The following is a 17,168-nucleotide window of genomic DNA, read 5'->3' on the forward strand; positions in this document are numbered from 1 at the left end:
ACACTACTTCCATTTTTGCCAGTAATAATCAAATTTAATCTCATTTCTTATTACTTCTTAGTTAGTTCTGCATTCAATATTCCTAGGTCACTTCAGAATTGTACATTTTATCCTACATATTTTCAATAACAAGTCTGTCCAAAATTCTGAATTTTTTGCTTAAGCATATGCTCAATGGCTTTTTTAGAATTTTCTTCCCAGTCTGACTTTTCAGACATGAAATCTGTCTGAAGCTTTTTCCATTTTCCTGTAAAGATTGTTTTCTCCTCAGTGGAAAAATTTTGGTATTGACTAAGGAATGAGTAACTAACTAATGGCTTTCCCTCACTCATGACATTTACAGTGTTTTATACCATGTGAATCCTGACCTATCCTACAAGTGTTGCTCTATTAGTAAAAACAAAGTTCTCATGATTTTTCACTGGGTAACTTCTCCATTATGAATATCTGACTTGTTCAAGACACCTTATCCACCTAGGATAGTATATTTTCACTTATTTCCTATTTTATTATTTATATTATGCTGACTTCTTTTGCACACCAAAAGTGGTGATTAGCTAAATGAGAATGCATAGAAATTACAGACACAGGGTTTATCTCCTGTGGATTTTACTCACTTGTTTAAAGCATAAATTATAAATTAAGGGATTTTCACATTGATAACATGCATAGAATCTCTCTTGTGTGATTTCTCCCTTTTGTTTAACAGTTAGGACTGTGGATTAAGATTGTTCCATATTCAATTGATTTATACTTTGATTCTCTCATGTTGTATATGGGTAGTTCAGTGTCTAAAGTTTGTGCCATATAGACAAATACATATGGATTCTCACCATTTTGAATTAATTCAGGTTGAGTGTAGTAATGATAAATAAAAGTTTTTCCACACTGATTATAAACATAATGTTTCTTCAATGTGTTAGTCCTCTGGTGTATTTAGGGGTTGAAGCTATGAATGATAAATCTTACACATTTATTACAATTTTAGTGTGAATTCTCTCATGTTGTCTAAGGTTAAAACATTTACTAAAAGCTTTCCCACAAATAGGACATACATATGGCTTCTCTCCAGTGTGAACCCTCTTATGAAGCCTAAAGTTATAACTTCTATTGAAGGCTTTACCACATATATTGCATTCATATGGTTTCTCTCCAGTGTGAGTTCTTTCATGTCGTCTAAGGACAGAAGAGTGATTGAAGGCTTTTCGACATAAATGGCATTCATATGGTTTCTCTCCAGTGTGAGTTCTCTCATGTCGTCTAAGGTCAGAAGATTCAGTGAACGCTTTCCCACATACATGACATTCATATGGTTTCTCTCCAGTGTGAGTTCTCTCATGTCGTTTAAGCACAGAAGATTCAGTGAAGGCTTTCCCACATAGATGACATCCATGTGGTTTCTCTCCATTGTGAGTTCTCTCATGTTGTCTAAGGTGAGAACAATGAGAGAAAGCTTTTCCACATAGATGACATTCATATGGCTTCTCCCCATTGTGAATTCTCTCATGTTGTCTAAGGTAAGAACCTTTACTAAAGGCCTTCCCACATAGATGACATCCATAGGGTTTCTCTCCAAAGTGAGTTCTCTCATGTTTTCTAAGATCAGAGCAATAAGTAAAGGCTTTCCCACATAGATGACATCCATGTGCTTTCTCTCTAGTATGAATTATCTCATGTCGCCTAAGGTTAGAACTTTTACTAAAGGCTTTCCCACATAAATGACATCCATATGGTTTCTCTCCAGTGTGTGTTCTCTCATGTTTTCTAAGGTCAGAGCAATGAGTAAAGGCTTTTCCACACAGATGACACCCATGTGGTTTCTCTCCAGTGTGAATCATCTCATGTCGTCTAAGATTAGAACTTTTACTGAAGGTTTTACCACACACATCACATTCAAATGTTATGTCTCCAGTGTGAGTCTTACTGTGTTGTCTAAGGGAAGAGCTCTGATTAAAGGCATAACCACATAGATGACTTTCATAGGATTTATATCTAGTGTGAATTTCCTTATATTGATTAAAGGATAACCAGTCACTGAAGGATTTCCCAAATTTTTTCCTTACACAGTGTTTCTTTCCCATGTGACTTATCATATTTTGAGTCAATGCTAGACGATCAATGAAATCTTCTCTCAGATTATTACATTCAAAAGGATCTTCTTGAGTATGAAGTCCCTGCTTTTGGGAAGCAAATGAAAGATATTAGAGGATTGTCCACATTCTTTCCTTACTTCCTTGATTTCTCTACATGTTAATTCTAGAGTAATCATTCAGTAGTAGACTCCAGTTACAACTGTTCTTGTATAGTTACATAAATATAGTATATTACCTAATTGCATGCATAGAGATTTTCTCTTTTGTAGCATCCCAGCTGAAGAGCCATCTCACAGATTTTTAAGACTTTATTATGTTTCAAAGTATAGGCACATAGTCATGTTTATATAATTTTCCTGTTATAAGACCTCATATTATGGTTTTATATCAAGTTAATTCCTTCCCTAAATTCAAACGAACCAAAACCTTCTGCTGGGACAGCCCTTGATCCCAACTTTAACTACAGTAAACTATACCAAATTCCACCCTTATCCCATTTCTAGGTTTCTATTTTTAAGAACAGATTCACACCAATACAGCTTACCATTTTGCTGATGGTGGATGTGTCCTTCTGATAGATATGTTGTATGGATGTCCTTTCTTGTTTAAAGTCACCTTCTCTACCTGAAATAATTGAAAAAAACAATTGCCAGATTGGCATTTAGGGGAATGAATATGTTAAAGAGTCCCCAAACCCATCTGAGTATATTTCAAATACTGACAAACAGGGAAAGAATGTTAAATAAAGGATATTCTAAAGAGTAAAGTAAGGGCGGGCGCGGTGGCTCACGCCTGTAATCCTAGCTCTCTGGGAGGCCGATGCGGGCGGATTGCTCAAGGTCAGGAGTTCGAAACCAGCCTGAGCAAGAGCGAGACCCCGTCTCTACTATAAATAGAAAGAAATTAATTGGCCTATATATATATATAAAATTAGCCGGGCATGGTGGCGCATGCCTGTAGTACCAGCTACTTGGGAGGCTGAGGCAGAAGGATTGCTTGAGCCCAGGAGTTTGAGGTTGCTGTGAGCTAGGCTGACGTCACGGCACTCACTCTAGCCTGGGCAACAAGCGAGACTCTGTCTCAAAAAAAAAAAAAAAAAAGAGTAAAGTATAGGACATTGACAACTGACATTTTCAGGATATGAAAAAATAAACTAAAGATGGTAAGTTGGGGAAGCAAGGAAAATTTTCAAAGAAGAGGACCATGACAAGGGTCATTATGTGAAAGCTTAACTCCAATAAGTACACAGAAATCCCCTTTACTAAAGCCAAAGACAATGACAGAGAGACACTTGAATAGAAACTGATGCCTGCAAGGCACAATAACATCTCATTAATTTTTCCTTTACACCTTTGCCTACATTTCAGAAAATATCACTAATTTAAGAAATCTTCACTTGATAACTCTTAGGGCCTACTCACTCACTGACCATGCTCCTCTTCCTTCTACTGAAGCACTGCTTCTTGGCGCTCACCTGGATTCTGGCCTTGCAGAACATTTATTCCTTCTCTTGAAAGTTCCTCTCCTGGCTCCAAATGGGAAAGCACACCTGATGTGCAGAACTGTTTGCCTGCTTGTGGGGAAAAGATGCATGGATTTTAAGTTCTATGTTGATAACCATGTATGGTGATCAAGTACAGGGCATAATATGGAGGAAGGCTAAGGTAGCCATTGAAGGTCAGCCCAGGAAGAGTACCTTGAAGACACTGACAGTCCTTCATGAGCAAAGGGATAGCTCTTGAACTTGTTCCCAAAGATGTTGAAGACCTATAATTGCTAACGGTCACGACTACAAAGATAGGTTGCAGGGTCCTCAGTATTTTCAATCAGTTGGAAATTACAAGTTTTCGTGGTATTTGAATATTATATCCAGAAAGAATCCAGTAAACATAAGCTCTATCAGAACAACCTAGGTTCTGTGTGAAATAGTCTCTACAACAGAATAGTTATTTTTAAAATAAATACATTTATTTATCCATTCAAAGACAGCGAATTGCCACCACTGTTCTGAGTTTTGGGGATTGAACAGCAAGAATAACATGGAATTGTGGTCAAAAAGGTTACATTCCAGTTGAGATGATAAAATAAGTGAAAAGTAAAAAAATAAATTGCTGGCAGGTAGTTGTGAGAGTTATGAAGGGATAAAAGCAGAGGTTGAAGAGATAGGTGGGAAAGCTGTTCTAGATACTTGTGGAATTAATTAATCAATGAAAGAATGAATGAATGTAAACATACATACATCATAAATATTAAAAGACTCACCAATAGAGACCAGATGACTAATATTTTCTAACATCACGTCTCTGTACAGCTTCCTCTGGGATATGTCCAGCAAGGTCCACTCTTCCTGTGTGAAGTCTACAACCACATCCTCGAAGGTCATGGATTCCTAAAACATTATGAACACTCTGCTCCAAAAAGGGCTATCTCTGCCAATGTTCAGTAGCGCACAGTTGAAGTGACAGTACTAAGAAGTGGGGGTGATATGAATAGAAAGTGCAAATAGTGTTTGGGGTTCCAGTCACATTGTTCTCAATCTGACCTGGGAATCTGGCTTTCAGATATGTTCATACATGAAATTTCATATAAAGAAATATCACATGAAGTGTGACATAATATAACCTGGAGATTTCCCAATAAATTTGTAATTATAATTACCAGATACTAATCATAAAATTTGTACCTTGAAACTCATAACTAAAATTGTCCTCACCATCAACTTCACCAAAATCTATAGACTCATCACAAGGCAAGCAGTATCCACAATCTGTCACATTTTAATCATGACTATAATTAGATATTCCCCTACAGGACCTCAATTTCCTCATCAGTGAAATGAAGACCTGTTATGGGTTCTGAAGGATCCAAAGAGCTAATGTGTAAAGTGCTTCACATGTGTCAAACAATTTTTGGATATAAGTCACGGGTATGTTATTCATTAAATGACTGAGTTCACTGAAGGATTCTGTAGACTGTCCAACTTTTACACAGAAGGTAGAATCAGTAGATGCAGCCTCTCATCTCTACACAACTCTGGTGTTCACAGATAAGGATAAATGGTTCAGCAGCACAAGCCAGGAGCTCTAAGACCTCTGTCCTGAAGTACAGTCTCATCTAACCCTTCCCCTGGTCTCAGGACTCCTTTCTCAATTTCTTCTGTGACCAACAAACACCAGCTATCATCCTCTCTTTTGTTTCTTCATCTTGTCTCTATGTTCAGGGGTAAAAATAAAAAAATATTTTAAAAAGCCTCTGTTGTTCTGGTCTCTCCACTTCAGAAATTTCCCCAGATCCTTAAATTTACTCCATTTCCTATACTCCTACACCTACATGCACAGCCAAAATGAAGGAAACAATACTCCCTATATACTGCTTCCAGTTATTAAATTTGAACAAAGGCTAATTTGGGGACAAAAGTAATAGGAAGAATTAGTTTTCTTTTTTTAGAAGTTTTCCAATAAGTGTAAATATTCTACCCAACCTTTAAAGATTTTTAAAATAGGGAATATAAGTGAATGATCTTCTCTGGCCTAAACCTATCTGCTTTCACTTCAATGCTATAGAGCCCTCCTTCAGTGCCTGACAACTGGATTGACTGACCTCACCTGGGAAAACATCTGCCTTTCTGCGGACTGTAACCTTTTGCTCTCATTCATCTTCATCACAGCACTCATCACACTCCTAAGCCCATTCCTGCCAATAACATGGTTAACGAGTGAATTCTTTCCCCAACAAGGCCTTAGGCTGGATGAGAGAAACAAAACCTCTCACATCTCTTCTGTAACATATAGCCTTAGTAGAGCCTGGAACACAGTGTAATGTTGAAGGAGATTACTTCTTCATGAGACTTTGAGCCAGTATGACAATTCCAGAGACCTAAGGAGTCTTTTTTTTTTTTTTTTTTTTTTGAGACCTGAGGAATCTTAAGTGGAGCTCAGATCCTTGAATTGTTCTGAGTGCACTTAAAACATCCATACTAATAGGAGAAAACTGTCTATAGGCTAGCAACAGCGGTACAATTTCAGTAGAAAAAGGGATTCCCACTCACCTGGGACTGCATTGTACTAGCTCAGCCAACAAGTGTCTTCCCCTGGGTTTTCACTCACGCACTCCAAGTACTCACGAGGAAAATCTGAGGAAGGTGAAAGAAACCAATGACACTCCAGTTTTGTCCAGTCTCCAGACTTACCTGTCCCCAAACCCCAATTTGTCACTTAAAAGCAGCCCCAGTCCAATCAACAGGGACATACAGTGTGCTCTAAGAGAAACAGGGGCTGCCTCTCCTCTTTCTTCCAGGGTCAGAAGACTATGATTATTGTTGCTAATAAAGAAGATATAAATACCTTGATTTTAGAGATAAGAATGTGAAAATCATTGAGTTTTATATGAGTCTTAATAAGCCCATGGAATTGTGAAGTTTTAAATTCCCTCCACAATTCCAAGTCACAAGGACCTGGATTAACTTAGACTTCAGTCTGTCCCCATGTCATTGGCTATAACAGAATGTATTCATGGTGCTCTTTTGCCACATGCTGCACATAAACGGTGGTCTCCACCTCCAGGAAACACTGTAGAATTTGAGAATTATTTCTGGTTTGTACACTTGCAGTCTTTCTCTAGCATCCATCCCAGCCCTCTGGAGCCTCACTCCATACCCCCTCTTCCCTGCCCCTGGCCCTCTGGATACACTTTTTCTGAATCATTCTGTCTCCTCCAGATGGGGTTTCTAGCAATATCACTCCCTCAACCCTGACTTATAGATTTGTTCTGCAAGAATTTATCAACTAAACAACTTCAGATTCCATCTTAAAAGAAATGCTAAAGGTAGTTCTTCAAGTTGAAATGAAAGGATACTAACTATAAATTAATTTTAGATCAGAAGATAATTATTTGACTTATGGGATTTGGGGACAGGCCATCTCAGAGTAGGTTAGATTATTGCAAACATGCAATCTCTCTGGATTTATAATTCAATACTAATGGTTAAAGAGAAACTTGCCTTATCATAGCACTCAGGGGTTAGTGTAATTAGTAATTACACTAGTGTAAAAAAAACTAGTGTAATTTATTTTTTGCAATTACACCAGTGAGGAAAATAGGCAAAAAACAAACAAACAAACAAACAAACAAACCATTTATAATGATAAAATACAGGGATGACATCAAGAGACTGCAGAGTTACAATTAAGGAAACAAGGAAGGGAAAGGGAGGCTAACATGTATTGGGGATCACCAAAGAGCTCTATGAAGAACATTTAAACTGATGCTGACGGAAGTCTGTAGGGAGAAGTTACATATGTGGGTGGGGTAGAAATGAAGGACGATGATATTAGTCACTGTAGAGGTAACAGCAAGGATTGTGATTCTGAGAGGGCATGCAAAACTTTTTGGTCTATGTATTGTTGTTACTTTCTGGTCTGAGAGATTTTAAAGACTAGATTTAGAGGATGGGGACCACTTATCCTTCCAACATGGAATAAATTATTTAATTGATCACCTCATTATAAAACAAATTCTTAAGTTGTTTGGTTAACAGCTAATAACATGAGGACAGAGGTAAAGTCAGAGTTTAACTAAAGTCAGAGTTAAGGAAATGGTATTGCTTGAAACCCCATGTGCTGAAGCCAAGATGTTTGAGGACAATACTATCACCTACAAATGCAAGGAATGTGTACCTCTACTGACAGCAGAGAAACCACACTAGAGAGAAACTATGACTGTAATAAATACAAAGTAGCTTTCAGGGAATATACACACTGCAGAGAAATAATACAAATGTCTCCAATGTGGGAAAGGAGTTATTGTTCTAACCTTAGACAATATGAGAGAATGTACACTGGAGATAAACCCTATGTGGGCAAGAACTCAGTGATGATTTATTCTTTAAATGACATGAGCAAATTTACAGTGGAGAGAAACTATATGAATGTCAAATATATGGGAAAGCCTTTGTTCAAAACTTAACTTAGACATCACGAGAGAACTCAAAATGAAGAGAAACCATTTGGATATCATATATGTGGGAATGCCTATACTAACTGCCCTAACCTTAAACACCACAAGAAGATTCACACGGGAGAGAAGCAACATGAATGTCATCTATGTGTGAAAGCCTTTGTTCAAAGTGCTCCTGTTAATGTGAGATAATTTACACTGAAATCTACCTATCAGCTCCACGAACATAGAATGTCCCATTTCCTGAAGATCGTTATGGAGCTTTCCCCAATATAAGCACGCATAGCCAGCCCAAGCCTCCTCAGAATTTTGTACATCAGTTCAGGAGCCTGGGACCACCACTTCCAACAACTGAGGCTTGAGTAGGGCTTTCTAGGCCTGCCTGAACATCTGGAAATGTTCAACATCCACTCAGTTGCCCAGGACAAGCTGGTGCAACCTGACACAGCAACTGCAGCATTTTGTCCTCCAGGGAGCCTGGCAACCGCTCAATCAGGTCCACGAGCCCAGTGCTGGTCTGGGAACACTGGGGATGACTTCCTTCAACAGCTCTGTGGTGACAAGTATGAACCAAAGTGTCTGCATCTCCAGAAATCTTGGCAGGACAGCAGAAGGGAAGCCAGGTGGTGAGGACTGTCTCAGTCCTCGGGGTTCTATGTATGTTGTAGGTGGGGCTTTTGGGCGCTGGATGTGGATCTGGAGGCTTGCCTTTCTTTCAAGGATTTCCTATAAGTCAGCCAGGTGGCCAAAGTCATGAATTTGGGGGGTTTTGTGCACAGGGGAGTCCCTACAACAGGTTCCCTTCTCCTCTACCTCACAGGTCTCTCTTTGGTGAGCTGGCAAAGGACATTCTAAGTTAGCCCATGCCCTCCTGCAGGTTGGTCTTCTTTTCTCTCCTGCTGCTTGTGTTTGCCTTACGAGTATGTTTCATTGTGCAAATCTAAGACTCCAACTCCACAGTACTCCATGAGGCCCAGTATCAGTCACCATGTTACTCATCTGGAAAAGTCTGTCCTCTAATCTCCCATCTCCTTAGGTGTATTATTGTTCTTATTAGCAACAATACTAATATCATTATGATAATATTGATACTATGCTATTATTTAATATCATTTTAGGTATTACATTTACTATTAAGGATGATTTTTGTGGTTGCTCTGTACACAGAGATTATCCAATTTACTGAAGGTCACTACGGAGGGTTCCCCAACATACATACACATACTCTCCCAGACTCCTGCTATACTGTGTAATATCCTTCAGTTGTATGGGCCTTCTGAATAATTCCAAGGCCTTCTTCAGAGTCAAACACCCACCAGGCAGGCATTACAACCTCAGAGATGATACCCTGGCTTGCCTGAACCTCCCCCAAAACAATCCACATGTCCCATTAAATTTCTATCAACTTCTGGCACTAGTCTTTGCAGAGTAGGCTTCCTTGGCCCAACAGGACCACTACAAAATTTTTTCTAAGTCTACTCAAAGGCCCACAAACTACTCTTACCTTCCCAGAAATGCTGGATAAGGTGTCCCCAGCCATGCCAGCCTCCTCAGAATTCTCTACCTTGGTTCAGCAGTGTGGGAATCACCACTGCAGACAATGGAGGTGTAACAAGGGCATCCAAGGCCCCTGTGATCCCCTAATTATGTTTAAATCACTATAGGTGCCAAGAAAGATGGATGTGGATCTAGAGGCCTACAGGTTGTTTTTCTTTTCCATGCAGAGGGTGTCCCACCTTCATGAGCAATCTCAGAATTTTCTAAGTCTTCCAAGGAGCCCAGAAATAGCTTGTGCTGGCCTGGGTCACCCCTGCCAATAGGAGATACTAAGCATGAGATTCACCAACAGCCACAGCTGAGTTATGCCAACTGAGATGTCCACATCTCAAGGAGCTAAGGAGTGCAAATGGCAGAGGCCAGCCAGGCCATGGGGGTTACAATAGTGCTGGGACTTAATGTACATTTTCAGTGAGTCTGCTACATGCTGGGTTTGGATCTGGAGTCAAGTCTATAGCCTAGCAAAAATTAAATACCAAAATATGATATTCACAAATATGTACATAGCTAATAATATATGTTGGAAATACACATAATTAGAAATACAGGAATTCAAAGAGAAAGTGCTAATTCCTTAAATTTGATGGGGGGGATTTAATAACAATGTGCTCTAAGATCATTATATCTGTAATGCAATAACAAGAGTAGGCATACTAAGGACTTATTATATATAACTAGTAAATATAAATTGAACCTTTATCCAAATTATAAAGACTCTTTTTTCCACTTTAGAATACCAGTGGGTATATGTCAAATATGACTGTGTAGTTGACCCAGAGAAAGTATCAGCTGATTTCCAAAAATAGCACATAAAATAGGTCACAGGTACTTTTGATTTCATCGCATATTAAAATCAAAATGAAAATATGCAATAATCTTGTAGTCCAAACAAATCAAACAAACTGACAAAGACATTTTAACACTGACTGCCACATTAGAAAAAAAATGTTTTTCCTTGGGGCCATGGTGTTTTATTATGAAAATAGAATAGAAACTTTGAAAACAATAGTATCCTTTCTAATTTAATGAAAATTTTGTTTCTTTTTTATTATTTTCTGTGCATGGGTTATATGTAACTTGAAAAATAGTTCTTGTGGTTCCCAAGATGAAGAGATGTGTGAGTTACATATACTTTACAAGGCCCCGGGCTCAAAACTAGAGTGAGTTAAATACAAGTCACATGGCAGTTAATGTGTTTAACAATAGGGTCCAGTAAAATCAAAAAGGTGTTCCAATTAGAGTCATGATAACCATGAAGATCGAAGGTAGTCAAAACCATGGAATTATGGCTACAACTGTATTCTTGAAGAAATGTAAAACTTTAAAAAAGGAAAAGGGAACAGGAGTTATTTGACTTTTCAAATTGTTACAAATTAAGTAGATATTTATAAAAGTTGAAAAAATAAAAGGATTAAATGAACAAAGAATGAAATAAACAAATGGATTTGACAGAAATGAAAAGTTTTGAGAATAAAATTATGAAAAAAACCCACTGGCAATAAAAACAGACCATCTACTTATTTCAAAGCAATGATTTAAAATGTAAGAAATGGGAAGAATCCTATTCTCATTAATTTCAATATGCAGGATAAGGTAACTTCCAAGAAAATGTAAACTGGAAATAAACATTCATTCCTGAATAAGGAGAACAATCTGATTAGCCTATTTTAGCATATAAATTAAATATCAGAGTCTATCTCTAAAAGGGATTTGTGAGATTTCTTCAACATGTTAAATCACTTGCAGTTCCTCTGTAATGTAAATTCTTCTAGATGAGAAAAATAAGCCTGTCCTCATGAGTTTCAACAATCTTCATTTAGTATATCGGCAAAAATTATTAATATAATTTTAGCCAGTTAGCTATTTATTTTGGTCACTTGGCCATCACACGTACGGTTAAATAATAACAGAACATTGTAAAGTGGAGTTTACTGCAATAATGAAAGGATGATTCAATACTAAAAAACCTATTACTTTCATTTAGTAATTTTACAGATTAAAAAAAAGTAGATCACATCAATAGATCCTTGAAACAATGTTTTTAAATAATTTAAGTCTTTAAAAATAATTTAAAATCTTTAAAAATCATGTCGAATGGGGGATGGATAATTCTTGTTAATCAAGAAAATTCCAATAAACAAATTTTGCGGTAAACAACAGATGTATTTCCACTAAAGGTAAGGATGAAAAAAAGGGGCTAGCTAGGGCTGCTGCCATTCACCACCACACAGAATGCCTGAGTCCAGACCAAGACAAGAGAAAAAATGAGAGAATACAAAAAATGGAGTCAAAGAGTTGAAACTTTATTCTCAGATGATATGACTGAAAACTCAAAAGAGTAGGAGAATCTATTCTGATTATTAATACTAATAAGAATATTTTAAAAGTGGGAAAAAGTATTCCGAATTTACTAAAATCAGTATCTCCTGCTTAGTGGCAATAATTCATAAACTAATCAAACACACGAAAATCAGTCTTTATTCACAACAGCAAGACATTATGACTCTCATTTGAAATAAAGTTGCAGTCCCATGTAAAGAAACTTAGAAACTTATTGGGCACATAAAAATGACATGAAGAAAGCCTGACAAACCAAATCTTAGATTGGAGGACACAGTGACATCAAACTTCAGTGACTGCTGACATTCAATGTGACCTAAACTTAAAAGTCACATGTGATACTTCACTTAAAAAAATGAGAAGTAGTCTAAAAGACAATGTTGTATTTTAATTTTGGGTTAGGATACAACCAAAATGAAAAAGATGGAGACACGATAAATTTCATTTAAACCTATATGATTTGAAAATTTAAAATAAGTCAAATATTCAAAACACAATATTAAACATATAATATCAGGACTGAGTGAAACACATCATTTTGTCATATAAAATAGGTCATGCCTTCCTAAGGAAAATAAAAAATCAAAGGGCATGAAGGAAGGAGTTTGTTTTCAATGCAAAAACATACCAAAGTGTGTGTGTATGCAAGTGTGTGTATGATTAAACTACAATATAAAATGTGTCTAAAATACATCAAAAGTAGAAAAATTCAATTTGCATATTTATATCTATAAAAAATAAACTTTATTCAGTCTCACAAGTAATTTGTGAAATGGAAATAAATACAATGAGTTGTCATTGTCATCCAAATCTACCAAAAATATACATATAGTACTAAGTCCTGGTTAAAGGAGTAGGGAACTTCACATGTTGGTGGTAGATAAGGATATCTATGCAGCTTTGGGGGTACATCTTGCTAGAATATATTACAATATGAAATGTGCTACTCCTTGACCCAGCAATCAAAATTCAACTTACCCAAAGTTGATGAACCCTCAGACATCTGCAGGGCAGTCAGTGTGCTAAGAGACAGCCAATGCAACATTCTTTACAAATCCATGAACATCAAGGTCTCCTTGGAATGAATGTGCTATGAACAATTCACAAAACTTTCTACTGTTAGACATTTAGGTTGATTCCATTTTTTAAAAAGCAATTATGGAATAAAACACACTCTATAATGTAGATGAAATACCACCTTAATCTGCTATGGCTATCAGTTTCTAAATGTTCCTTCTATCTCAAATCAATACTTTGAGGCCAGATCCACACTGATTCACTTTGTTAAGCTTGAAATGCATCATATCATCAGGTAGAACAAATTTCCCCTCATCAACCTTCTTTTCCAGGAGTTGTTATATTATTTAATAACTCACTACTGATGTGTGTGGTTTCTTTAATCCTGGTCCACAACTATCTGGCAGTGCACTCAGATGTAGCCCCTAAATAATCCCTACTGTCCAACCTCACCGACACAATGGGGCCCACTCCTCATGTCTAATCCATGTTGGGGTGTGAAGCCCTTCTCATACAACCGTACAAATGGAACTTCACCAATTCTATGTCACTGGTTCACAGTACGATGGTATTGGCATGAAAATGGAAGGGGGTTAAGGGAAGGCTATGGGTGAATTAGGAAATGTGTTAGGCAGGATACTTGAGAGTGAGAGATTAGCACATTCTACAAACACCATTCTAGGAAGAACAGAACAGATCAATGAATAATGACTTTTTCCAGTGAAAATGCCATTCCGGTGTCTCATTTTCCTTGTCTGATCTTGTTTCTTAGTCTTAAGAAGTCATTCCTGAGTATTAGGAATACACCTTTCAGGGCTGCCAATCAACATGCCCTCTGCCATAACCAGTCACACACATGGACAGAATGCAACATGTGAAAAAGTCTTCTGCTTTCCACAGAACCATCAGGGATTCCAGACAATAAACTCCTGTACCTTTTCTCATAATGCCTTCTCACCCTAGTGAAGCCCACATTCTACTCAGCAGCTGCATATATATGACCTGGGCTGACCCTTGCAGTCAGAGCCCACAGTCTGCTAGTACCTGCTAAACACAAGGTTACCAGATAAGAATGGGCAAGGCTTTTCCTTTCTCCATTCCCTGAGCTCCCCGGGTTCTCTCCTGTCCCTGGATCCTGAATACCAAAATTGCATCCCCCTTCCTTCTCCAAGCTCCCTTCCCAGAAGGCAGCGCCACCTCCTCAGTGGAGAGGTACTTTTATTCTATGCTTAAACTTAAAAGAATCTTGCTCTCCTCCCTACGGAACTGCCTTGTATCAGTATATGTGTGTTTTGGGTCAGGTGGAAAGGTGAAATGGAAAAGCTAGCAGAGAGTAGCCAGCACTGGCCTCACAGGAATGAAAAGCCTGCATGAAAGCGGCAGAGTTTGCCCTATCATCCCTGCACCTAAAGATACCAGATCGTATGCCATACACCTGAACAAAAGCAACTTGTCTTTCATGGTTTTAATCATATTCATGAAAAGCATTTAGTTTCTCTTTTCCAGAACATTACATTAAGCCAACAAAAATATGAATATTTAAAGACCTAATTGTTGGCACTGGAAAACATAAAGAAAGCTCAGCTTTGGTAATATTTCTGAGCAATTTATTCATTATGAATATATGGGATCTGCTAGAACTAAGTTCCAGGACAATCCAGCCCATCCTTTAATATTTGCAGAAAACAAAACCAAAAAAAACTTGAAGAGATCATATACGTAGTTGGAAACTTTAGCCTACAGCCTATCTAATTAAAAGATCAGATAAGGGAAGAAAGGAAGCTATTGAATATTAGACTTTTTAAACTTCGTTTTGACTGTTAAGATAAAAATATCATCAATACCCTTACCAAATACACACTAAGTTAGTATAAAAGTATTTACTAAACAACAAAAAATATTTTCAATGTATAATTAAGACTAGAGCAGTGTTGAGGCTTCATGATCTGAACTTAACACAATAAATCTAAAAAGTAAAATAAATTTGGGAATTAGAAAATCACCTAATGAATTTGGGAATTACCCTTCTGTTGCCCTCTGCTACTGGTAGTCAAGACCTCCTCTTCCTCCACCTCTCTGCTGATCTCTCATTTTTCTCTATTTTCATTTATCCCACCGCTTCTTATCCAGGTTACTCTCCTTAACTCTATTTTTCCACATTCCTCACACCCACCCACTTCCCTTCTTCTAAACTACCCTCCCTTTTCCTTCCTCGCTAGCTGGCTCTTTTTCTCCTCACCCCTCCCCACCTTGACATCCACAGGAATGCAACTGGGACCGTAAACAGAGCCCCTGGGAGGGGACTGTGAGGGACACGGGGTGTCACAGGACAGAGCCAGTCCTCCCTCAGCCTGGGGCTCAGGGGCTTCCCTGAGGCGGTGACCGGGAAGGGGAGGTCTTGGGAGCCGCAGAATCCAGCCCAAGGGGCCAGGGACGGGAACGGGACTCAGGGGAGGACTGGCGTCTGCAGAAACCCAGGACTGGACTGAGGGACCGCGGGGGGAGGCTGGGGGCGAAGGGCGACAGTCCGCGTCCCGAGAGGGGACCAGACGCAGCGCGGGACGCGACGGGGGACGGTAAAGAGTGAGGGCGTGGAGTCTGTGTGAGGACGACCCCCGGGCGTCTTAACAGTAACCGGAATGGGACACAGACGCGGCCACAGAGGCGGGCAAAAGGCCTAGGAATGTCTCGGGCGCCGCCGGAATCTCAGCCGGCGACAGGGTGGGTACGGGCCTGAGACGTCCGCAGGCGATCCGACACCAAGTGTGGGGGACCGGGCGGGGAAGGGCCGCATTACTCTCTGACAGCGAGAGCAGAGCGCACTCACCGAAGTGGACCTCGCCCCGGGGAATCCTTCCGAGTCAACCGGAAACTAAGTGCGGAGGGGGCCGGAACTTCGGCCAAAGGGGGTGGGGCCGGTACGGGATGGGGCCTCGGCGTGGGGCGGGGCCTCGGACCGAGAGGTGGGGCCGCCGCGGGGCGGACACTCAGGCAAAGTGGTGAGGCCGCCGCGGGGCGGGGCCTCGGGCATAGTCGGAGTGGCAGTCGGCGTGGGGCGGGGCCTCGACCTGAGTGGTGGGGCCGCCGTGGGGCGGGGCCTGGGGCAGACAGAGGCGGGGCCAGGAGGGGTGGGAGGGGCGTCCCGCAGAGCGGAGCAGCGCGGCGGGCCCGGCAGGGCCCCTAGCAGAGGGGCGGGGCGGGGCGGGAACTCTGTGGTCACCCGTGAGGACGTGTAGGGATGGGTGGGGAGGGGCCTCGGGCGGAGCTGCGAGGCGGACCGGAAGGGGCCTGGGGAGCCCTGGTGAGGACTCAGGGGGGGCGGGGTGAGGCCAGGCAGCCAGAGTGGAAGGCTAGGCGGTGCCTCAGACACTGTGGCGGGGTCGTGCGGGGCAGGGCGGGAAGGGGCGGGGAGGCGGGGAGGGGTGGGGGGTGTGGTCAAAGTGGCTGGTGTACATTCTGTTGACAAATGTGTAATGACATGTGTCTACCATTATAGTATCATACAGAGCATTTTCAGTGCCCTGATAAGCTTGTCATTTGCCCATTTTAAAAATTGAATTGCTTATCTTTTTATTATTAAGTTGTAAGAGTTCTTTATGTATTCTGGATACTAGATTGTTATCAGATATATGAAATGCATAAATTTTCTCTCATACTTTGGATCTTTTCCCTTTTTTCATGATGTCCTTTCAAGCACAAAATTTTTTTAATTTTGATGATTTCCAGTTTATTTTTTCTCATTTTTATATTTTTGGTGTCCTATTTAGGAAACCAACGCTTAATCAAGGTCACAAGTTTTTACATCTATGTTTTCTTTAAAAAGTTATATAGTTTTAGTTCTTTCATCTACGTCTTTGATCCATTTTAAGTTTTTTTTATACAGTGTGAAGCTTGACTTCACTGTTTTGCACATGACTGTCCAGTTGTTTCAGTACTATTTGTTGAAAAGGCTATTCCTTCCCTATTTAATTGTTTTGGCACCTGTTTTAAGAAAATCCTGGAACAGTACAGAAAAACTGCCCCCAATCCCCCAAACTGAGATGTAGCTGAGAGACCAAAAAATGGCTCAAACAAGTCCAGTTTGGCGAGTTGGATAAGTTTATTAGAGCTTACTTAGACAAGGCGCTCACTCTTTGCGCGGGAGTTCTCTGGTTACTCACTCTTGGGCAGCACAAGAGTTCTTCAGAGAGTAAAACTACCCCTGGT

The 17,168-nt window shown here is 39.8% G+C and overlaps 1 protein-coding gene across 6 annotated transcripts; it reads right to left on the reverse strand.

The window, feature by feature from the left end:
* Positions 1 to 528: 528 nt before the first annotated feature.
* ZNF596 (zinc finger protein 596) lies at positions 529 to 15,871 on the reverse strand. Of its 6 annotated transcripts, XM_075997307.1 has the most exons (8): positions 15,790 to 15,870; positions 12,924 to 13,035; positions 6,142 to 6,225; positions 4,356 to 4,482; positions 3,568 to 3,666; positions 2,638 to 2,717; positions 2,064 to 2,177; positions 1,290 to 1,428 (listed from the first exon to the last, which is right to left on the reverse strand). In XM_075997307.1, exons 3-8 carry the CDS (start codon positions 6,151 to 6,153, stop codon positions 1,420 to 1,422), a joined length of 441 nt encoding a protein of 146 aa, XP_075853422.1. In that variant the 5' UTR covers positions 6,154 to 6,225; positions 12,924 to 13,035; positions 15,790 to 15,870; the 3' UTR covers positions 1,290 to 1,419. The 6 variants fall into 6 exon arrangements, with proteins under 6 accessions (XP_075853420.1, XP_075853421.1, XP_075853417.1 ...); XM_075997305.1 differs by having other exon boundaries at positions 529 to 2,177; positions 3,568 to 3,663; positions 15,790 to 15,871; XM_075997306.1 differs by having other exon boundaries at positions 529 to 2,174; positions 15,790 to 15,871.
* Between the last annotated feature and the right edge of the window lie 1,297 nt (positions 15,872 to 17,168).

The sequence above is a fragment of the Microcebus murinus genome, chromosome 24 (genome assembly GCF_040939455.1).
Source record: "Microcebus murinus isolate Inina chromosome 24, M.murinus_Inina_mat1.0, whole genome shotgun sequence".
Taxonomy (NCBI): Eukaryota; Metazoa; Chordata; class Mammalia; order Primates; family Cheirogaleidae; genus Microcebus; species Microcebus murinus.

Coding starts and splice junctions, on each gene's coding strand:
- ZNF596 (XM_075997302.1), bottom strand. Junction 2,718..3,567: donor TCTGCAAGGCCAGAATCCAG/GTGAGCGCCAAG, acceptor CAATTATTTCAG/GTAGAGAAGGTGACTTTAAA. Junction 2,178..2,637: donor CATCCACCATCAGCAAAATG/GTAAGCTGTATT, acceptor GCTTCCCAAAAG/CAGGGACTTCATACTCAAGA.